General features: G+C 54.2%; 4 protein-coding genes across 6 annotated transcripts in view; 3 read left to right on the top strand and 1 right to left on the bottom strand.

Annotated features, from left to right (window-relative positions):
- The window catches only part of NXN (nucleoredoxin), a gene marked incomplete at both ends in the record, with an annotated part of 50,399 nt that extends 43,769 nt beyond the window's left edge, over positions 1–6,630 (top strand). Inside the window, 3 exons of the mRNA XM_080630044.1 lie at positions 1,176–1,355; positions 3,843–3,967; positions 6,448–6,630. Of these exons, the coding sequence (XP_080486170.1) occupies positions 1,176–1,355; positions 3,843–3,967; positions 6,448–6,630 (488 nt within the window). The remainder of the gene's footprint in view (positions 1–1,175; positions 1,356–3,842; positions 3,968–6,447) is intronic.
- A 2,330-nt stretch (positions 6,631–8,960) lies between these two features.
- MRM3 (mitochondrial rRNA methyltransferase 3) lies at positions 8,961–11,009 on the bottom strand. Of its 2 annotated transcripts, XM_080630131.1 has the most exons (4): positions 10,652–11,009; positions 10,290–10,534; positions 9,767–9,934; positions 8,961–9,572 (listed from the first exon to the last, which is right to left on the bottom strand). In XM_080630131.1, exons 1-4 carry the CDS (start codon positions 10,927–10,929, stop codon positions 9,040–9,042), a joined length of 1,224 nt encoding a protein of 407 aa, XP_080486257.1. In that variant the 5' UTR covers positions 10,930–11,009; the 3' UTR covers positions 8,961–9,039. The 2 variants fall into 2 exon arrangements, with proteins under 2 accessions (XP_080486257.1, XP_080486258.1); XM_080630132.1 differs by lacking the exon at positions 10,652–11,009 and having other exon boundaries at positions 9,767–10,028; positions 10,290–10,377.
- On the top strand, positions 10,943–16,365 carry GLOD4 (glyoxalase domain containing 4). Its single transcript, XM_080630133.1, has 9 exons — positions 10,943–11,070; positions 11,394–11,443; positions 12,265–12,385; positions 13,116–13,260; positions 13,461–13,597; positions 13,941–14,027; positions 14,265–14,378; positions 14,466–14,552; positions 15,064–16,365. Exons 1-9 carry the CDS (start codon positions 10,981–10,983, stop codon positions 15,127–15,129), a joined length of 897 nt encoding a protein of 298 aa, XP_080486259.1. The 5' UTR covers positions 10,943–10,980; the 3' UTR covers positions 15,130–16,365.
- Positions 16,366–16,427: 62 nt separating this feature from the next.
- GEMIN4 (gem nuclear organelle associated protein 4) lies at positions 16,428–21,392 on the top strand. 2 transcript variants are annotated; one of them, XR_013958066.1, is made up of 4 exons: positions 16,428–16,557; positions 16,648–19,894; positions 20,022–20,221; positions 21,292–21,392. XR_013958066.1 is itself a non-coding variant. In XM_080629996.1 (2 exons), exons 1-2 carry the CDS (start codon positions 16,548–16,550, stop codon positions 19,848–19,850), a joined length of 3,213 nt encoding a protein of 1,070 aa, XP_080486122.1. In that variant the 5' UTR covers positions 16,428–16,547; the 3' UTR covers positions 19,851–19,934. The 2 variants fall into 2 exon arrangements, 1 of the variants encoding a protein (XP_080486122.1); XM_080629996.1 differs by lacking the exons at positions 20,022–20,221; positions 21,292–21,392 and having other exon boundaries at positions 16,648–19,934.
- The last annotated feature ends 103 nt before the right edge of the window (positions 21,393–21,495 follow it).

The raw sequence follows: 21,495 nt of genomic DNA, 5'->3' as shown, positions 1-21,495 counted from the left end.
GCTGGGTAGCAAGCAGGTTAGAAGCAGACAGCAACGCCTGACACTCACATGGGTCACCTTGTCTCTTGGGGCCTGATCCCAAACTTTCTCCCCTCTTCCTTCCTTGTGGGATGTTTCTTTGTCTCCTTGATGAGAGAGGAATGATGTGCTTTGCAGATGAAGTCACTAACATGAGTTGTGGCTGGAAAGCCTTTTCAGATGGGACAGTCGCCAGTTGGTGACCACCCTTCCACATTGCCAGCCCAGCCACATTTGATAGGTGACAAGTGCTAAATTGCTGCAAGTGTGTTTGCCTCCCTCATAACGGCTTCTCCTTTATGGTGGGTCTTTCCAGCCCTTAGCTTGGGCCAAAATGCTGCTGTTTCCCAAGGGTCAGAACCCCAGTGAGCCATGTGGCAAAGTCTGCTGGCATTAGTGTGTATGATTCTGCTCCATCTCCACTTGCAGAGATGTGGATATTGGGTATTCCCAGGGGTGATCCATGCCCCCCTGAGCACTAAATCACCACTAAATCAGTGGTTCATGACTCGTGAGATGCATCCTTGTGCTCTGGAAACGGCTGGATGATCATCTCTGAGTGCTGGAGAGGTGTGAGGATTTCATGGAGGAGTTTGTGGCTGCTAAAATACATGGCCTTCCTTCTGGGAAGGAACACACCCTGCTTCCTGGCTGCCATTGCCTATGGCACACCCTGCAAGAAGGTTTCTGTGTGTTCCTGTGAGCCGGGGACCAGGCTCTTCCAGCAGCAGCCACTTCTCAGTGCTGGGGTGGCTTTGTCTATGGGGCACTGATGCTCTGCCTTGTGCACAGAAGGCACATCTGTCTAACACTTGGCACGAGGGAGCTTGCGAGGAGAGTCCCTGCATGGTATGGTGGGTTTGCATCAGGCAGCACCACATGGCAGTGACCCCTGCCTGCACTTGGGCAGGGAAAGGCAGGCAATGCCAGAGCCTGTCTCAGCTTCCTGCTCTGGCTGCTGAATTACAGTGCTCTGCTAGGACAGAAACAGGATCCAGGGACCCTGATTCCTGCTCTGCTTGAGCTGCAGAGAGGCAGCATTGCTCACTGGGCTCCTGCCAGAGCCGGAGGCAATAGGAAAAGGCCTTCCTCCCCACACCCTGTCGCTGGCCAGTTCACTCTTTGGCTGATCCCACCTTGTTTTCCTTCCTCCACAGGCATCCCGACTCTCATCGTCCTGGACTCCAAGGGGGATGTGATCACGCGGCAGGGGCGAGTGGAGGTGCTGAACGACATCGAGTGCCACGAGTTCCCCTGGCACCCCAAACCCGTGCTGGAGCTGACGGACACCAACGCCGTGCAGCTGAATGAGGGCCCCTGCCTCGTTCTCTTTGTAGGTATGGAGCATTCTGCTTTGAAAGCAAAGCCTGTGCTTAGGAAGGGGACTGGGCTACCTGCCAGCTCAGCTAGAGCTGGCCATGGGGGTGAGAACCTGCCTCTTGTGGTGACAGTACCCTTAGGAAGGGCTGTCAGCCTGTTTCCATCACAAAGAGCAGTGCTGTGTGCTCACATCTCCTGAGAGGCAGTGGAGAGAGAGCGGTCCCCACGGAGTTTCCTTCAAGGGATTCAGGGGAGCTGACAGACCTGGAACCTTGCCTATACCATAGAAACGGGCTGCTGCAGCTCACAGGGCTCCCATGCAGCAACCTGAGGAGTAGTGATTTGCAGTGCAGTGGCCATATCAAAGATGGTGGCTGTGGAGAGGAATGCTGAGTAGGCGTACAGGAGTACAAGACACTGTCACAGCCACTGGTGATGGAGATGGGAAAAGCCTTTCTGGAGCAGGGACTTCAGGCACATGTAATTTTCTAGAGGAGGCAGAGGAAGCACCTCTTGGAGAGGTTACAGCTCTGTGCTGGAAACCACAGCTCAGGCCTTGAATCCCTGACTGAGCGGGGCTGTGAATGTCAGAGGAGCTTCTTTCATACTCTGCTGGTCCTTGGTTATTCCCCCTGGGGGGTGCTGGCTGCAGGACAGGGCAGGCTTTTCCCCGAAGTTCCTGTCCCTCTTCCACTGCTACCCCACACATGAAGCTCCCCAGCAGCTGGAGAGAGGCCTAGAGCTCATCCCAAGCACAGCTGGCTCGTTCCTCATTGCCTCCCTGCCAGCGGCAGACGGTTAATCAGGCTGTGGCCGGGATGAACTGTGTTGCAGGCTGAGCCCCGGGGGATGGCAGAGGGGTGTGCACAGCATTCCAGGGAGCAAGCCGAGGGGTCCTGGGCTGTTGGGGAAGTGTGGCTGTTCTTGGAGCGCTCTGTGAAGCTGCAATGGGGGTTGCTGAAGAAGCCCCCCTTGCCCTGAGCCTGCTGGGGTTGTACAGGGCCCTGGCCCAGGGCAGGGCTCATGTCCTGCTTCCTCACATGCCCTCTGTGAGCAGCACACCCTTCTCTGCAGTGCTGATAACACGGCTCTCGCTCTTTCCCTTCTTCCTTTTCAGATTTCCTTTTGACCCTGATTATTTGTTCAGCACAGCCCAGCAAAGGATGTGAGCACAGAGCCAAAAATCCTCTCCTCACACGGGAAGGACCGGTTGGCCACGCCAAGCGTGACTGATTGGGGCAGGCGCTGCAGGCCTCTAGAAAGAGTTATTTTTGTCTTGCTTTGAGCAAAGTTTTTCTATCACCTTGCTGCAAACTGCTCATTGGAAGAGCACAATCCAGTCAGTGGCTATGGCTCTCGCTCAGTGTGGCCTTGGTGAAGCGTGCTGGCAATGTGCTGAGGCAGAGATGAAGCTGCTGCTGCGCTGGAGCAGGAGAAGGCAGGCTGAGCAAGTGCCAGTTGTGAATAAATCCTGACTGATGTACATCCTTCCCCAGAGAGGTTAGGGCTAGGTTAGCCAGAGTCTGCAGGGCTGCCTGGAGTGCTGCCAGCAGCAGTTCATAGAAAAATCAATCCCTGCAGGCATCCCATAACTGTATGTATTTATCACTGTCATGAATGCAGGACAGACCCTGAAATCCAGTGTACAGTGTCCCTGGCATCTCCTGCTTTGCTTGGAGAAGCCAGAGAGGAGGACAGCGATGTGTGGAGCAAGGCCAGAAAGTGCTTTGAGCACAGGCATTACCTGTCCCAGCTGGGGACTGCACCGGTCGTGTCGGGTGGTTACATCTCAGACCATAAGAGCTGTATGAGCTGCACACTCGAGGAGACCAGAGGCCGCTCTTCTGCCATCTTCTTTGTTTTTTAAATGCTAAAAGTTGTCCCCAGCTTGAAATCGTTTCATCTCGATGCTGCTCAAGGACGCAGTCTCTCCTCTTTCCAGCTCAGTATTTGAACTTCAGTGGCGGCTGGCGTTTGATTGATGTTGCCATCTCTTTCTACTCTACCTCTGTCAAATCAAAGCTGCCTTCACAGTGCTGCTGTGGCAGAGACTTGAGCAGAAAAGCTGCTGAGCAGTGGTCCCAAGGCGGAAGGATGGTGGGTGGCGGGCAGGGGTGGCAGGCAGCCTCACATCAGCGCCTTCGTTTTGTCTTCAAAACATGCCGACTTCTCAAACTGCAAAGCGGCTTCTTTTGTGCCTGTTCGTCCCTGCGCTTCAGCAACAGCACCAGGGAGTGAGCAGGGAAGTATTTGGGCAGCAGGAGCTGCTCTTCTCCCTGTTGCACGTCTCCCTGTCTCACATGAAAAGCACATTTCAGCTGCTCCCTAATTGCTACAGAGCTGTGCGGCTTTGAAGTTCGTGCTGCGCATCCGGGCTCTGGTTTCCTGTGTGGTGGTGCTGTGGGATAGAGCTGCCAGCACCCGGCCCGTTTGCATGCGTTTGATCCTAATCTCCTTTTTGCCTTGCCTCTTTTGTTTTGTCTCCCCACCTCTGTGTCCTGCAGATTCAGAGGATGACGGAGAGTCGGATGCAGCAAAACAACTGATTCAACCCATAGCTGAGAAAATCATTGCCAAGTACAAAGCCAAAGAGGAGGAGGCACCGTTGCTCTTCTTCGTGGCAGGCGAGGTAAGCAAGAGGAGAGCACAAGGCTGTAAACAAGGCTGTGTCTTCATACAAGAACTGAGCTGGGTTGGGTACCACTGTTACTATTGATCAGGTGGGTAAACTGAGGCATGGAGCTACTGCAGCTAGTCAGGGTCTGTGGGGCAAAACCAGACCTAAGTCCTGGCTCAGTCCCCTGCTCTTTTTGCTAAATATTACTTCTGGCAAAGGGGTCCTAGCCCAGTGTTTGCTCAGAGGTGGAAAAGCCTGATGGCAGGCAAGGGAGCTGCTGGGGATGGGCAGAGCAGAGCTGAGGGAGACTGAGAGGGAGCTGCGCTGCCCTCGAAGCCTGAGGCTGCGTGAGCAGGGAAGTGAGCTGGGCAGGGGGAGAGCAGCCAGGGTTTGGGTTTCAGCCTGGCCCAGCCTGTGCTACCCTCCTTGCTCCTTGCTGCCTGCATTCCCACCCTGGGAAGAGGGCAGGGACTGGTGCTCCAGCTTCTTGCATAAGGGCTGCCTGTGGGAGGCAGCCCCACTCGCACAGGCTGGGCCCGTTTCTGTGCTGTGTGAATGATGCCGGACAGAATGGCCCCTGGGAGTGGGCAGGAGCCATGCAGGGAGCAGGAGGGCAGCACGGGGCTGTGCTCGTCGCAACACAAGCATCTCAGCTCCAGGCTGTTTCCTGAGCTGGCCACGCTGTTGGTGGCTGGGATGGTATTTGGGTCATGTGAGGCTGCAGTGCTTCCAGGCAAGGATATGCCACAGAAAATAGGAAAACAGGGCTTTAGGTCTCCCTTTGCCCTGCACAGGCACTTTCGCTGGTCTTGCAAATGAGGAGGGTTTGGTGCAAGGGTCAGAAAAGCTCCCAGCTTCTCCCCAGGCCCGCAGTTTCCCTCCCGAGGCGGTGCTCAGGGCCTGGGCAGGTGGCAACCACTGCAGAGCCGTGCGCCTGCTCCATCCATCCCTCCACACTCACGTCACAGCCGCAGTGTGCCGCAAGCAGGGCCACCCGGAGCCACCCTGCGCACAAAAGGGTCCCCATCACTGCACCTTGTCCCCCCCTGCCAGGGAGTCCCCGCCACCACCTCCCACAGCCCCATCAGCCCCTCCTGAGCAGGCGTTCCCTCTCCCACCACTGTAACGGGTCTCTGAGCATCCCAGCTCAGCCCCACAGCCCTGAATAAGCCCCTTGTTGGAAAGGCTATTTTGGGAGGGTCTAGGGCCTGCCCCCCCTCCCCCAGAGCCTGCAGAGCATTTTCCTCCTGCTCACTGGCTGTAGCTGAAACATTGCTGCTATTCATCCAGCTCCCGACGTCCCTGTGGCAGCCAGGCCAAAGAATGGGGAGCGTCCGGCACGTCCCATTCATCCGTCACCTCAATAGCTGGGAGCACTGGCCCCAGGTCTCTGCCGGCCCCCATGCACAAAAGCAGCCTGGCCATGGATGGAGTAGGCACCTCCCATTCCTCTCCCAGTGCTGTCTGGGCTGGGTTTGCATTGATTAAAAATGGTTTTTGGTCCCTTAGCAGTGATTTAGATAAAGGAAAAGGCACCCTGACACCTCGGCTGGGAGGCGGGAAGGGTGGGGGGTGGCCGAGCACCCCAGCCCCGAGGCAGTGGTCCCAGCCCTGCTCGCCCTTCCCTGCCACGTGGTCCGACTGCGCCAGAAACCTCTGCAATGGAAGGGGAGGCGCGACAGGAGTTACCCTGGCGGCTGCCGTGTGCCGCAGAGCCCCCAGCCGCTCACCGGATTGATTCATTCCCATTATTGCCCTTGGAAAGGGGCTCAGAGGAATGCCTTGTTTCGGATGTTGTGCATCATGGGCTTGGCTGGGAGCAGGAGGTGAATTGCCCCAGTGCCAGCTTTTGCATTGCACAGCCTTGTCAGAGACAAATTCTTACCTTCACCTAGAGGTGCTGTGCCTGGCTAAGGGGAACTCAGTTGCTGCTGGGGAGCTCTGTGGCTTTAGTGTGTGCCCTCAGAAGCTTGGACCTGCTGGTGGGGTCTCGGTGTTGGCTCAAAGCACAGGCCTGTCCCATTCACATGTTCTGGTTTGCTCCGTGCTCACAGGTCCCTTCGGCATCTGCCCCTTGTGAGCAGCAGGGCTGTCTGTGGCTGTGCTGGCAGCGGCTGGCCAGTCCCCACATTGAGCACTTGTCCCCAGCTCCTGAGCTGTGGATGCTGAAATCGCTCCTGCCCCAGAAGCTCCAGAGTAGCCTTGGGCAGTGGGTCAGTCTGTGGGTGCTGGGAGCTGTGCCCTGCACGGGAAGGGTTGGAGGAGTGCCTGGTCCCGTCCCAGTCTGGGATAAGTCAGCCCAGTTTGGGTTTGGTGCAATCCACAGGCAGAGCAGGCAGCAAGGTGGGTGCTGTGCTCATGGTACTGCAGTGTTAGTGCGAGGCCCAGTCCCTTGGGAAGATACCTGTGGGCTGGACCATGGTATCGGAGCACTAAACTGCTCCTGGTGTTCTGCCTCTGCTGATGACTTCTCTCCTTGTTTTGGCCTCCAGGATGACATGACCGACTCCCTGCGGGATTACACCAACCTGCCCGAAGCTGCACCCCTGCTCACCATCCTGGACATGTCGGCCCGAGCCAAGTATGTGATGGATGTGGAGGAGATCACACCTGAAATCGTGGAAGCCTTTGTCAGCGACTTTCTAGCAGACAAGCTAAAACCTGAGCCCATCTAAGGGGGCTTCTGCGCCAAAAGACATTATTTAAAACTAGGTCTCTTCCGCCGCTTGTGGATTCTCCAGCGTGTCCTCACGCCTGACCCAGTATCCAACCTTCTTGTGGTGCCTTGTTTTACGCAGTGAATCCTTCTCCTAAGCAAACTCCTTGAGATGCACTTTCAGCAGGGAGTTGTTGGCGTTTGGAGACTTGCTTGTGCTTCATGGTGATATATTCTCTTAATAACCAGGCCAGAACTGTTATTTTATACATGGCACTAGCTAGCAGGCAAATCTTTTTGCATGGTGTTCTTCCCAACGTATGCATCAGGCAGTGGATGGGGTTCTTGGGGCTCTTTTCTTGTCCTTCTCCCCCTTCTTTCCTTTCCTGTCACCCCTGCTGATCCAGTGACTTCGAGGAAGCAATAAGGAAACTGTCCCCTTTGCCCCTGGCCCGTCCTTTCCCATGCAAGTGCCCTGACGAGGCGAAGACAAAGTCTTAACTGCTGACAACCTCTGAAAGACCATGGTGCAGCCGAGCTCTTCCTCCTGGAGGTGAGACCTTTCCTGGTGGATTTCCCACCTCCCACCCCAAGCACCGACAGCCTTAGGTGGCCCTGGCTGAGCGTGTCAGGGTCCACCTGCCTGCAATGGGTGATACTCCATCCCTCCCTTTCTGAGCCAGGAGGAGGACCACCACCGAGCTGCCCTCCCCTCTCTAGTCTCCCTTGTGCTCTCCCCATCCCCTTGTCGCCCCTTTCTCTTGTATGGATTGTCTTCTCCTCTCTATGTTAGTTGATTGAGCTGTTTTTCATAGGTGTGTCCCAAACTCAATGTTAATGGTGCTGTTGTTTAAAAAGTAACCAAAAAAAACCCCAACAACAAAATCCCTCCCTAACCCAAGCAGCACAGCCGAGCCCCCCAAAGTGACATTGTAAAAACTGTACATGGTGATTGGAACTTTGTAATAAAACTGTTACAACAGCCTTGTCCCCGGAGGTGCCGATTGCTGTGTTCTGCCGTCAGGGAGAGGTATGCAGCGGTGGCTGTGATGGTTCCTGCAGCATCCCCGGGAGGGCAGCATCCCGGAGGTGTGTGGGGAACAGCGGGTGTTGTGCAAGTCACTGCTTTTCCCTTCCAGCTCATCAGTCAGTGGGGGCAGGATCACAGCCTCTCCCCTTTTATTGCTGCTACAGCAACCCACTTGGGCAGGAGCTGAGGAAAGCCGCCAGCTCAGCGAGGCAGGAACCATGTAAATCCTCCCTATGTTTTGCACTTTGCAGAGGTTCCTGCGTTCGGCAGTGATTGACTGGTGAGTGTTTGCAGGAGCAGCCATGCTGCCTGGCCCACTGGTTCCTGAGCCAGACAGGGCAGAAGGAACTGGAGGGGGCTGCATGTGGCTGGGGCAGGAGCTGGTCAGGGTGCATTAGGAAGCTGCACCTTCCTTGGCATTGGGCTGCAATACTTGGCTGCCACAACTTACCCCTAAATTAACTCTTACTCCCTTCACTGAGGATTTTTGAGGGGCTGGTGCTAAGTAGCTGGTTGAGCAGCTGGCATGTTTAACTGCACAGCAAGCCAGATGGAAGCCACTGCTGTCACAGGAGCTGTCCATCAACATGGAGCTGCCAGCAATGCAGACAGCGTGGTACAACACGGGGTCCAGCATGAATGGGGCTGCATGGCACATCCCAGATCCATGGGGGTGGGTTGTTGTAAGCAGAGTTATTGCCCTTGGGGAAGCACAGTCAGGCTTTGGGGTTTCCTTTCCCTGTAACCAGTGCTTCTTCCCTCAGGAACAGCAACTGAGTAGCAGTGCCTGCAGCTCCTTTTCCACCCTTCCCCTCCCTCCTTCATTATTCATCCATTTTGAGGCCCAGCTCCTAGAGCACAGACACCCCACCGTGCAGCCAGCCTGGCATACAGCAGGCACCCTTGGCAGGGCTGGTGTGCTGCTCTTATTACTTGTTAGAGCTCAGGGTTTGGGTAAGCGCAGGCAGGAGCCATTCAGGTGGCTGTGATTTGGCCTTTCTGACCCCAAACCCACCAGCCAGACCACACAGCACAGGAAGGACACAGCCTATCACCAGCAGCCTGACCGGGCCAGCACAAATGCCACTGCGGCAGCTGCGCCCTGACCCCACAGTGAGGGACCTGAGGCCTCCTCAGATCTGCTGGAAGGGAGAAGCCGGGAGCTGGCTGCGGCAAGGCGAGAGCTTCCTGCTGGCCTTTCCTTTCTCACTAGCATCCCCGTGCGGCCGCAGCGCCCGCAGGCTCACCCCGGAGCCTGACACTCAGCCAGGCGCAGCTCCGACACTGCCAGAGCTGTTCAACACTCGTTTACTGCAAAACGAACAGCCCGAGCTGCTCTTTTATTAACTCTACAGCCGCCAAAGGGAAGAGAAGCTTCTTCAGCACCCAAACCTCAGTTCAGCCCACTACAGGGAACTTCTGCCTTTCATCTTCCTGCTTGTGCCTCTGCAGCAGCTGTCTCTTTCCCTCAAACAGCACAATGGCAGCAGCAATAGCAGAGTTCAAGCTGTCCACGCCTGGCACCACAGGAATGACCAGTCTTTTCCCGCCCGTGCTGGCTGCGAGGTGAAGCGCATCGGGACTCAGACCGTGGGTCTCTCCACCGATCACCACTGCCACTGGAGTCTGTGTCCAGCTCTCGTAGTAATACTGTGCAGGCAGCTCTGGGATGCAGACACCCTCCTCTCCCTCTGCATCCTCATGCTCAGGAGCAGCTTTGGGTTTGGATTTCACAAGAGCCTTCAGGCTGTCAGGAGCAGAGCCAGCCCCATCAGCTCCTCTCCGGTCTTTGTTGTCAGCCACGCACACCTGGGTGCCAGCAGGAAGGTTGCTAGGAACAGATTCCCAGTCCAGGTTGGCGACGATGGGCAGTCGGAAGTGAGCCCCCATGCCTGCCCGGAGCACCTTTGGCTCCCAGGGATCGACACAGCCTGATATGGAAGCAGGGAAAATGGTGACATTGAATCCCACAAAGATCAGATTCAGCTTCCCACAGCAAATCCTCTCTGTGCCAGGCACTACTTACAAACTCTTGGGAACAACATCTTCAAGCATCTCTAATTCCCTGCCATACCCCCAAAATTACCCAAACTGCACTTTTTTGTCCCCAGGGAAAGGCTCTTACCTTCGGTAAGCAGCACTTTCTCACAGCCCGCTCCTGCTGCAGATCTCAGGATAGTCCCCAGGTTTCCTGGATCTCGGATGTTGTCGCAGATGAGGAGCAGGGGCAAGGAGCTGGTCAGCTGAGCAGCAGGGTAGGACATCTTGGTATGGTCAGGCTTGGAAAAGATCCCTGAGGAGACAAAGTGGTGACAGGCTTCTGGCTAACCCATCCCAAGGAGAGGGCTGTCTCTGGCTTAGTTGCCCCAAATCCCACTGAGGATGTGCTGGAGGAAGCAGGAGGAAAAGCATGGCTTAAAAGAAGTCTGGAAAGTTTGACACTTTGGAAGGAGAACTATTTCCCAGGAGAGCTAAAGCAACATGCCATTAAAAACGAGTGGTAGCATCTTCAGTGCATCCTAGGAAAGGGAATTCTTCCAAATTGTACCCCTCTGGACATCCAGGGGAAGGTTGTGAAGGCAGAGTCATTATCCACTTAAATAAGTTTCCCTTTGAGCAGTATTGTGACCATTTCCAAAGCAACTTACCTATAAGCCCCTGAGGAGTTACAAGGTCAGACCAGCTCTTAATGTCTTCAAATTTCACCTTAACTAAGCTGGCTTGCTTCAGCTTGGCCTCGGGCAGCTCCTTCAGGTGCCCCATGGTGCTGAAGAAGAGGGTATGCGGCACAGCTCCTGCCTCCAGGGCGTCCTTGATCAGCCTGTGACCCTCCAGCAGAACCTTCCCGTGGTGATCCCGGAACTTCTTCGACTTGGTGATAGTCACCACTTTTCTATGGAGAAGTTAATCACGGAAAAGGGCTGTTGACGCCGTGGAGAGCTTCGCTCCAAAGCCCCCGGTACCGGTAGCCCCGAGCCCACCCCGCTGATGCCCGCGGGCCGCTCCTCACCCCAGTCTCCTGTCACCGGGCTCCGCCTTTTCGTACCACAGCCCCGGCCCGGCCGAGCTCCGCTCCACCGCTGGAGGCGGCGGCGGAGGGGGGTGCTTCTTGAGGCTCGGCTGCTTCTCCCCCGCCTCGCCCCGCTCCTTCCGCGGCGGCAGCACCCGCACGGGGCTCCTCCGCAGCGCCCGCACCCCGCGCCGCCCCGCTGCAGCCGCCTCCCGGGGCCCGCCGGGCCTCAGCAGCGCCCGGCACAGCCCGGGCGCCAGCCTCCCCAGCGCCGCCATCTTGCTCCGTCAGCGCTGCGCGACTGGCGCCCGCGGAGTGACGTCACCGCTATGGGGTGCCGGCGGGCGCTGCACTTCGTGTTCAAAGTGGGCGACCGGCCCCGGAGCGCCCGGTTCTACCGGGAGCTGCTGGGCATGAGCGTGAGCGCGGCAACGGGGGACCGGGGTGGGGGGGTTCGGTTGGTGTCATCCACAGCAGCGGCCCTCAGAGGAAGGGGGGGGGGGGGTCGGTGTCACCCACTGGAGCCTCCCCGAGCCCTGAGGGGAGGGCGGGAGGGTTCAGCGGGTCGTACCCGCCCTTCGTACCCGCTTAGCCCCGAGGGTGCGGCTCCCGGCTCCTCCGGCCCTCGCCCTCTGTGCCCCGGGGCCGCCACTTCGGCCCGGTGACAACCGTGAAGCGAAAGGGGAAGGGAGGGAGGGAAGCGACGTGCCCCCGCTGAGCGTTTCCTCTCCTAATCCGGCAGGTGCTGAGGCATGAGGAGTTCGAGGAGGGCTGCAAAGCCAGCTGCAACGGGTGAGTGCCCGCAGCCCCTTCCCGGCCCGTTGCTGCCCGTAAAAGACCTGCTGTTTATCGTTGTTTCATCTGTTAAACGGGGGCTTTGTTGGGTTGTCTTTGGGGTTTTTTTAAGTACAAGGATGCTGGAGAGGGCCTCTTCATCTGGGACTGTAGCAATAGGACAAGGGGTGATGGGTTTAAACAAAGGAAGTTCAGGTTAGATCTAAGGCAGAAGCTCTTCCCTGTGAGGGTGCTGAGGCGCTGGCACAGGGTGCCCAGAGAAGCTGTGGCTGCCCCATCCCTGGCAGTGTTCAAGGCCAGGTTGGACACAGGGGCTTGGAGCAAGCTGCTCCAGTGGAAGGTGTCCCTGCCTGTGGCAGGGGTTGGAACTGGATGAGCTTTAAGGTCCCTTCCAACCCAAACCAGTCTGGGGTTCTATGATTTTACTCCCCATAGAATCATAGAAAGATGAAGGAGATCTTACAGCCTGGTGCCTAACCGCTTACTTTTCTTAATGAGAAAGCGCTGATATAATTCCAGTTAATGAGCAGCTTGTGCTCTTAAAATGTGAGCTGTTTGAAAAGAGGTGGAATGGCTTTTGTTGTATGGTCATGAACTGTAGCCAGAGGTCAGAGGTACTGACTGGGAGGTGCCTGTCTCCTGTGTGCTGAGCTGGGAGCAGAACTCCTCACAGGTATCAGCTCCTACTTGGTGGGAGGCTACTGGGTTACCTGTGCCATTTGATGACTGTAGAAATGCAATTCTTCCTTGAAACACTAGTACTTCAGTTCTCGAGGTTTATTTCCAATACTCATGACAATTAAATATGGATCTTCCAGCCCTTATGATGGAAGATGGAGCAAAACGATGGTGGGCTACGGACCAGAAGACAACCACTTTGTTGCAGAATTGACTTACAATTATGGAATTGGAGAATATCGCCTGGGCAATGATTTTCTGGTGAGTACCACGCTTAGCAGCAAGTCTTTTCTTCTTATAAGTGTTTTACTTCTAGAGTTATGAGTCTGTTTGACATATAGGTTATGCCAGAAAATAGAGCAGCTTTGTGCTCAGGATCTGGGAAGCGCTTCCTTAAGCTCCCCCTCTTAGCTGCTGTGTGTGTAGGACAGCTGGTGTTTGCAGCCAACATGGAAGGTTAGCTAAGAAGGATCTTGCTGTAGGAAAACACTCTTTGATTTGTTATTAGTTATTTCTTCATTATTTACTTGCTGACAACCAACAAAGATCTCGTGTTTCATCTATGAATACACGTAATGTGTTTGCTCATCGTTTCCCCATAGCTAATTAATATTCTTACTCCAGCCTGTGGGGTGGTAGGGAATGGCCACTTGGAGCCGTGGATATCTGCCTAACCTGGCAGAACAGTTAGGATCTCGATTTTCTGCTTCTGTATAATGTGTTGAGTCAGAGTTTTAAATTCCTTTTGCTTTTTATTTCCCTTTGATGGGAAAGCAAGGCAAATGGATGCATTCCAAATATAATGGGATGTAGAATAAAGTAAAGCGTATTTTCTAGGAGCAAGATATTTGGCTCTGGGGAGATCATATGGTGCATCTGTTATAAAAAATGTATTTTCCAGTTTGTTTCTAGTCAGTTGTAGAGGCTGATTGTTAAAAGACAGGATTTGGTCAGCATCTGCCCTGTGAATTTTGTGTTCTCTTCTCACCAGGGCATAACGCTTGTGTCCAGCCAGGCTGTGAGCAATGCTAAGAAGATGGGGTGGCCCATCAGAGAAGTCACCACTGGTGTTTTTGAAACTGAAGCCCCAGGAGGATACAAGTTCTACCTGGAAGATAAGGAACAGCTCAAGAAAGGTGAAACACAGACACTTGCTCTTTCTTGTGTTCCAGAGGTTTATGAGCGGGCTATTAAACTGGGCTGTGCATTTGTGTTGATGGTGTTTTACAAAGCAGGCCTGCTTTTGTTCTCTCTACATTACTTCTGAAGAATGTAAAACTCTGCTTTTAAAACACAATATATTTGTAACCAATTTCAAATGATTGCATTCTTCAAGATCCTGTGATGAAGGTGACCTTGGGTGTCTCCAATCTCCAGAAGTCTGTTAATTACTGGTCTAATTTGCTCGAGATGAAAATCTATGAGAAGGATGAGGAAAAGCAAAGGGCTTTGCTGGGCTATGCAGATAACCAGGTTAGTCCTTGGAAAACTTTCCACTTCTGATCTTTAAGAGTTACATCTCATCATAGAAACCTCTCAACCTCTTATTTCGTGAGAACAAAGTCTTAAAGGCAAAAAAAGGTTTTAATTAAAGCAACTGTGCACTTAATTCTGTGTACTTTAATTAAAGCTTGTGTACACTCAACTGCATTTTTTAAGTAAAAAAAAAGCTGTGGTTTGCTCTGGTAGTTCTGTCCTGTTGGGAAATATGTCCATGGGTGATTTTGAAACCATCCACTTGACTGAAAAGCTGGAGCGAATGTAGCGTGGAGAGCAGTGCCCTTGCAAGTCAAGGTCTGCTTTTTCCCTCTGTCAGTGTAAGCTGGAGCTGAAGGTTGTTGGAGGAGCAGTGGATCACGGGACAGCGTTTGGGCGCATCGCCTTCTCCTGTGCAAAGGAAGAGGTAACAACCACATTTCTCTCCCCACCTTGCATTGCCCAGAGCTGGATGGTGGGAAATTAATTTCTAGTGCTGGCAAATATCTCCGTTATGAATAAAATAATACTGGGCAGATATTTATGTTCTTCACAGTGGGAATGCAGCAGAGCTAAGGGTAATGGGGAACTGTATATGGGAACAGTCTGAATACATCTGATCTTCACCTGACTAGGGCTGACTTTTGTTTGTTTTCTGTTCAAGTTGCCAAAGATTGAAGCGCTGATGGAAAAGGAGAATCAGAAAATTCTAACACCTCTGGTCAGCTTGGACACACCTGGCAAAGCCACAGTGCAAGTGGTTATTTTGGCTGATCCTGTGAGTAGTGTTGGAAATAGCAGTTGAATTAGATTTGAATTTCTTCTTGTCATTTGTCTGCCTTACCTGCTCTTACATTTGGTTTAGGATGGCCACGAGATCTGCTTTGTGGGAGATGAAGCATTTAGAGATCTGTCCAAGGTGGACCCTAACGGCGGCAAACTGTTGGATGATGTAAGTAATGCTGTCTGCACATCCGTTTTCCTCCTGATCATTGACCTGTAGAATCTAATTTTCATTCCATGTGGAGTTTTTCTGAGAAGCAAATCATAATCTTGCTAAGGAAAACAAACCGGTTTTGAAACTTCACTTTCGAAACTTCTGGATAGAGTTTTCCAGCCTCGCTCTTGGGGCAGCCGGGTGGTGGTGTGTCACCAACACTTTTGTGTAAGTTACTGCAGGGAATGATGAGCTGCCATAATGTCAGTGCAGCTCCATGTCCCCCCGCAGCAGAGGTGCTCCGCTATGGAGTGTGAGCTCTGTGGGAAGGCTGTGTTTAAACTGTCCTGGCTCGCTCATCTTACCAGCTCATGTGGTTGATTTTCAGTATCTATTTTCCTTACTAGCAGCTTTCCTCCTGATTAGAAAGCATCCTTGTGGTCAGTCTGGGATGTGGGGTGGGCTGGTGAGTGTGAGCAGCAGCTCAGCCCTGGTTCTGAACACATAAACACTTTCCTCCACACAGGCCATGGCGTCAGACAACAGTGACAAGTGGTTTGCTGCACACAATATGAAGAAGGCTGCTGCTTAGCTGGAGAAGAGGCTGGACTGCTTCTTCCTGCTGTGGTTTTCATCAAAGAGAAATACGCCAATCCCATGCACCATGTTGCATTACCCCATCCAGTAAGGGGGTGCCTTTGTATCCCACGCAGGTTGATTTGTTTGATTTAAGCTTTTGTCTTTTCCTGCTGCTCTCTCTTTTCAAGCATGTTATCCTTCAAAAAAAGTCAGGCTGCACAGCAGGGAGAAGGTTGAGCCTGTGGCTTCCAAAACAGGTCCTCCATTAATAGGAAAACCTCACACTTCTGTGTTGTTATACTTGAGAAAAGAGGTTGCTTGACTGATTACAGTACCAGATTCTCTAACTAGCTAGCTTTAGTTGTCCTGGATTTGCTGCTTAGAGAAGGGATTTTTCAGGAGGCTGTGGGTGTTGCAGCTACCCTGCTTTGGTAGTGGAGTGTGGGGCTGAAGGGAAGGCCTGGGTACAGGGAACTGGAGCAGTTCAGTTGTCACTGGGCCTGTTTGCTGTGAACAGCAAAATAACTCACTAAATCACATGAACATTATAGTCTGGAGCAAACTTTGTTTTCATTCCAAGATGTTTCCCCAGCTTTCGAGGTGAAATATTCACTTGAGGAGCCCAGGGTGTGTTTCTTACTGGGATGACATTATTGATGTGGTGGTTTCCACCCCTTACCAAGGAGCCTTCCACATTCTAGGCAGGAGCCGGGGCTGTGCCCCGGGGTGTGAGGCAGCACTGTGCTGTCTGCAGAGGCACCAGGAGGTGACTTGAATTAAGCACGTTGTGGGTTTGCAATTAGCTTCTGATGAGAAATTGCCTTTGGAAGTAACAGTTTTGGGTTTATTCCATTGGAATGAAGTCACTCTGCTTTTGCTAGTGGAATAAAGGCTTGGAATGCAGGGAGTAATTATAGCACTGTCCGCACCAGGTGTGCTGTCTGGTTTGTCATCTTTCTCCAAGAAAACCTGATATGTTTAGCAGAGAAAAAGCAGGAAAATCAGCAGCGCTGGCAGCCACCGAGGCGTGTCAGTGCCTGTAGTGAGTGCTGTGAGTTTAAGAAGGAAAAATCACTGTTATTTTTATCATTTGAGCTTTTCAGTTCAGGTTCAATGATGATTTTGAATCCCATATTGATGGAATCACTGTCATGTGCAGCTGCACCCTGAAACTGGCACTGCTTGCCAGTGTCACCCTTAAACTAATAAAAGTGTTCGGGAGGCCGGTGTGTGCGCCTGCTTCAGTGTACCGGGGCTTCCTCTCCTTTTTAATTGGGCTCCCTTTTAATTCCGTGCACGCAAATTAATCATGGGAAGGATGCGGCGGGACAGGCGGTGCCACCGCCGGACCGCCAGAGGGCGCTGCGGGCGGAGCGCAGCCGCCCACTCTGACGTCAGATCGCGGCGCCGGAAGCTGGGCGCGCTGCAGCCATGGAGGCCGGTGGGTGCGGGAGCAGGGGGAGCGGGGCCGGGGCGGGACGCGGTGGGGAGCTGCCGGGGCCGGTCCGAGGTAACGGTGTGTCCCGCGCAGGGCCCTGGGGCGTGTGCGAGGAGACGGCCATCCTGCAGGGCGGGTTCCTGCTGGCCGCACGGCTGACCCAGCCGCGGCCGCTGCGGGAGCTGCGCAAAGCCGACTGGCCACGCGTGGGACCCCCTATCACCGACGCCCTCCGGGAGATCGGGGCCCTCTGCTCCTCACCGCTGCAGCACAGCCTGTGGAAGGAGGAGGCTGTGGCCATCGTCTGGGCTAAAGTCCTGCTGCCGGCTCTCCCGGCTGCTTCGCTGGACCAGGGCTGGAAGGAGGATGGCTTCTTCTCCATGGGCAGGATGATCCCCGACGTTAACCACACCGTCCTCTTCGAGCTGGTCAAAGCTCTCAGCGAGCCCCGGCTCTTTGTGGGCCTGCTGCTGGCGCTGCCCCAGGATGTGTGCCGGAGCCAGCTGGAGCACTTGGTGGAGTACATCGCCAGTGAGACATCCCCATCAGACATCAGGCTTTTCTTGGATGTGTGGTGGGAGGTGGTGAAGCACAAGGAGGGAGAGGAAGACGCGACAGTCTCTGCGTTCAGTGCTCTCATACATCAGCATGAGTGTGAGTCCTCCCTGGATGATGGCCTCCAGCCCCCAAAGAGATTCAAGGGTGAACCTGATCCTCTTAGCGATCCCCCTGCTGCCACCAGCCTTCTCATGGTCCTGATAGAGGGGCTAAAGCAAATCTATGGGTGCATCACCCTGCCCCGCATGAAGTGCTATGCTTTGGCCAACCTGGCAGAGCTGCTGTCCGTGTTCACTGAGCTGGAGCCAGAGAGCAGCCCCCTCCCTGTGGCAGAGTACCTGGAGAAGATCAGCACTACGGTCAGCCTCTGGACTGGTGACACTGAAAGCACGTACCACCACAGAGGGCTGGATGAGAAGGTGAGGGAAGCAGAGAAGAGCATGAGCCTCTTGCCCATGGCCAAGCTCTCCCGTGAGGAGCTCTTTGTTGGCTTGGACTTTCTGTCTAGCTTGTTGCATGCCTGGGGGGAGGAGCTGCAGGGAACCCTGAGCAGCTCTGAGGAGAAGCTCTGCTATGAGAGTTACCGGCTCCTGGATACACTTACCACCCTTGGGAAGAACCTGGCTTGCTTCTCAGGAGCTAAAGACCTGGGTGAGAATGAGACACGTGTAGTGTTAGAGCTGACACAGGTCTCTAAGGACTTGCTCAAGGAAATCAGTGCCAGCCTGAAGAGCAAGGATTTGGACACCAGCCTTGTGTCTTCAGTTGCCATGACAATCATTGAGCAAAAGCTGGACCGGCATGTGGAGATGTGCTCCATTTTTGCATCTGAGAAGACCTGGGCCTTTTCAAGGGGCTGGCTTGACTGCCTTGTGAAAAATAAAGCTCTCTTCCAGAAACCAGAGCTAGTTTTGAAGTTGCTGGAGACGCTGGTGAGCTTTGCCATGCTCCACCAAGACAAGGAGGCCCGAGAGCTGCAGAGGCAAGTGACCCAAGCCATTGTGGAGTGTTACAATGAGCTGTCATTAACTGCCAAAAACCAAGTGATCTTGGGCATCCTGGGGTCCTGGGGTGGACGGGGTCTGTCCCTGAACTTGCAGGTTGTGATGGAGGGGTTCCAGGAGGATCTGAATGTGACTTTCAACCAAATCACAAAGAGCGTGTCTGATGAAGGCCTGACCAGAGCTGTGGCTTCTGTGGCCAGGCTCACTCTGATGTACCCTGAGGCCACGGTGAAGCAGGTTTGTAACCTTGCTGTAGTCAATCTGGGAGCACACCAGTTCCTCGCGCAAATCCTCTGCTCCTTCCCAGTACTGAGCTTCGTGGAGACCCACGATGATCCCAGCAGGCCACGCAGCCTGGTGCTGAGATGTCTGGAGGAGGCAGTATGGGGGAGGCTTTCCACTGCAAGGGAAGAGGAACAGTTCCTTGAGTTTCTGGCCTTTCTTATGCAGCCAAGCTCAGCCACCCCACTTGTGTCACCTGGAGAGGTGACCAAAACCTTTGTCCTTCCCTATTTGAAGTCGGGCTCTGTTCACATTGAGCTGAGCCTGCAGATCCTCAGTAAGGTTTTGGGGATACAGTCCAGTTCAGAAGAACACTGGATCAAGTCCTGTCACCCATTCCCACTTCTCCTCAGCCTCTGCAAGCTTCTAGATGGTTACACAAAGTACTGGCATCAGCCTAGGGACCAGCTCTTTCCTTCTCTGGAGACCAAAGACCTGATACTGAACATCCTCTGCCAGCTCTGTGAGGTGGTAAGACCAGAAACTGCCGCTTCCCCTGAGCTGTGGGTCCAGTCTCTTGCTTGGCTTCACAGGAGGGTGGCGTTGCTGGACTGGACCATTGGTCTGCGGCTGAAGAAGCTTTATGGAGACCACTTCAAGAATGAGGTCCCGGCAACACTGTTTGAGATCTGCACACTTCCCGAGGATGAGTGGACATCCCAGCCTTTGCCAGCCTATGGACCGGGCAGTGGGCTCCTGGCATGGATGGAATGCTGCTGCGTGTCCACGGCGCTCAGGGAGACAATGCTGACGCTCCTCACAGTCAATGTGGACAACCCTGAAGAAGTGAATCTCTTCAGCAAAGGGTTCCTGGTGGCCCTCATACAGGTCCTCCCTTGGTGCAGCCACAGTGAATGGAAGAGGCTCACACATGTGGTTGAACACCTGCTGCAGAGGCAAATCCTGCATGTGCCGTACACGCTCGAGTACGTGCAGTACATGCCCCTGCTCAACCTCCGGCCGTTTGCCTGCTACCTGCAGTTCTCCATGCTCTTCCTGCGGGGTTTCCAGCTCCTCTGCAGCTCCAGCTGTTCCACCTGGCTGCCAGCAGAGGCTTGGTTCCACGTGGTCCAGCTCTACTGCAGCAGCTTGACAGACCTGCTGGGCTCTGTCAAGAGCATCGCAGGATCCCCCTCGCACCTTGAGGACAGGAGCCACACGCAGGAGGTGTCCTTCATTTGCATCCAGATGTTCTGCCACCTGCTGCATGTCGCTGCCATGCTGCCAGAGCAGGGGTGCAGCGAGCCGCTGGTGGTGGTGGCATTGGAGATCCTCTCGCAGTATGAGGTGTTCAGCAGTGCTGATAAGTCCCCCAGCAACATGCTGCACAGAGCCAATGAGAGGCATTTCCTGGAGTCCATCACGGACAATGTCAGTGACCGGGAGCTGCGTGGCACCCTGCTGCAGAAGCTTAGCAAGCTGGGAGCACGCTCAGGTGGGGAGCCGGCTTGAGGAGCTGGAGAGAGCGACAGAGGGGACCTCTTACATGGGAATCTGTAAGATCCGTAATAAACCCTTTCTACTTTTCTGTTCGGAGCTTGTTTCCCCCTCCTGTGTATTCTTCCAGCCTAATGAAGGGGCTGTGTAAAGATAGATCAAACCAACCAATCCCTTATTTTCCAGTGGGAATAGCTGTGGACACAGTTGTTCCTGAGCCAGGCTGCTGGGCCCATGGCTCCAGCTTCGCTTGCTGGCAGCCTGGGTTTATAAAGAGCCCTTCAGCCTCTGGCATCAGAGAAATCATTTCCCTTGGGCTGCCGTGCCGTGTCCTGGGTGGATTGCTGGGTTCAGCACGTGCTGCTGGAGACTGCGATGTGACTCAGGTGAGCTCAGGATGGGCAAGAACCTTTGGAAATACATGTGCTGAGGTGGGGGTGCAGCAGTAACCCCCTGTGTTAACACCCCCCCACGCAGAAATGAACAGCACATGGGAGAGACAGCCAGTGGTGTGACTCAGAAAGGAAATCTTTATTGGTCTCCTGACAGTGAATAGGGCAGTGTTAGTGCAAACAGAGGTGCCTCATTGGCCTTTTTATTTCTGTCCTTACATAAGGAGCGTTATTTGCAGTTAAAACAGCGAGATAAAAACATCTGTAAGAGGTTGCAAGCGGTTTGTAACATCAGCTGGCCTCGGTCGTTAATGTAACCGTAGTGTTTGTGCAATAACTGACCTCATGTTGGAAGAGGCCCTTTATTTTACTCTTTCCAGAATACAGCTGTGGCAGGGACAGGATAAGACCCAAGAGAACCAGATCTCCCAGAGCTCTGCTGTTGCTTTTAGGCAGAGTGAAAGGCACAGAGTGGTTACAGGTCTCTGGGCATGGGGGGCTGCCAAGGCCATGCTGGTGCAGTACCTGCCCTGGAGCAGGGGACCCCCAGGCAAGCTCAGAGGGCTGCAGGAAGGAGGTGGCTGCCCTGGCTTGTGCTGGCTGCAGGGAAGGAACTGAGCTGTTACTGTCTGACACCCACCTGCAAGGCCTGTGAACCCCGTGGTGCTGGGAAGCCTGTATCCATTCTGCTGAGACTGAAGGTGGAAATGGGCTGGGTGCAGCTCAGTGCCCTGCTCTGGGAGTGCTGGCTCCTCCTGCACGGAGAGTGGGATGGGGCAGGAGGGATGGACACGGGGTGCTGGTGGGAGAGCAGGGCAGAGGGTTTTAAATACCCACTGGGGGGATGTGGGACACAAAAACAACTGCAGCTGGGGAGGAGGATGGAAGTTGCACCCCCTGCTGATGAAGGGCTCTGCATAGTGCCCCATGTGTTGCTGAGACAAGGGCCGAGCAGTTGCTTGTCCCCATCCTGCTGTTCAGCCATGGGTGCTCTGCTTTGCCAACATTGCTGGGAGACAGTGTAACCATTCCTCTGTCCTGGCACAAGCTTCTCTTTCCTCCAGCCCTGCTGGGAACACCAGAACCTCTAACCCTGGGACCACCAGCCACACACATCAGTTATAGTGAAAAAGCACCTTTGGGTTAAGTGGGGTTTGAGTCCAGCAGCAGCAGGAGGTGCACATGGGAGGTAAGAGGCTGAACATGGCTGTAGTGAAGTGGTCAGAAACAGGCTCTGCACAACCACTGCAGCCCCCAGCCTGGCTCTG

The sequence above is a fragment of the Psittacula echo genome (assembly GCF_963264785.1).
Source record: "Psittacula echo genome assembly, chromosome: 15".
Taxonomy (NCBI): domain Eukaryota; kingdom Metazoa; phylum Chordata; class Aves; order Psittaciformes; family Psittacidae; genus Psittacula; species Psittacula echo.
The sequence above is the reverse complement of the archived record's forward strand: the minus strand, read 5'-3'. Positions and strand labels throughout refer to the sequence as shown.

Excerpts from the sequence above, each read along its gene's own strand:
- MRM3 (XM_080630131.1), bottom strand. The coding sequence starts at position 10,929 with ATGGCGGCGCTGGGGAGGCTGGCGCCCGGGCTGTGCCGGGCGCTGCTG. Across the intron at positions 10,535-10,651 it reads CCCGGTGACAGGAGACTGGG|AAAAGTGGTGACTATCACCA; the intron begins GTGAGGAGCGGC and ends ACTTCTCCATAG. Across the intron at positions 9,573-9,766 it reads GAAAGTGCTGCTTACCGAAG|GCTGTGTCGATCCCTGGGAG; the intron begins GTAAGAGCCTTT and ends CTTCCATATCAG.
- GLOD4 (XM_080630133.1), top strand. The coding sequence starts at position 10,981 with ATGGGGTGCCGGCGGGCGCTGCACTTCGTGTTCAAAGTGGGCGACCGG. Across the intron at positions 11,444-12,264 it reads TGCAAAGCCAGCTGCAACGG|CCCTTATGATGGAAGATGGA; the intron begins GTGAGTGCCCGC and ends TGGATCTTCCAG. Across the intron at positions 14,553-15,063 it reads GCGGCAAACTGTTGGATGAT|GCCATGGCGTCAGACAACAG; the intron begins GTAAGTAATGCT and ends TCCTCCACACAG.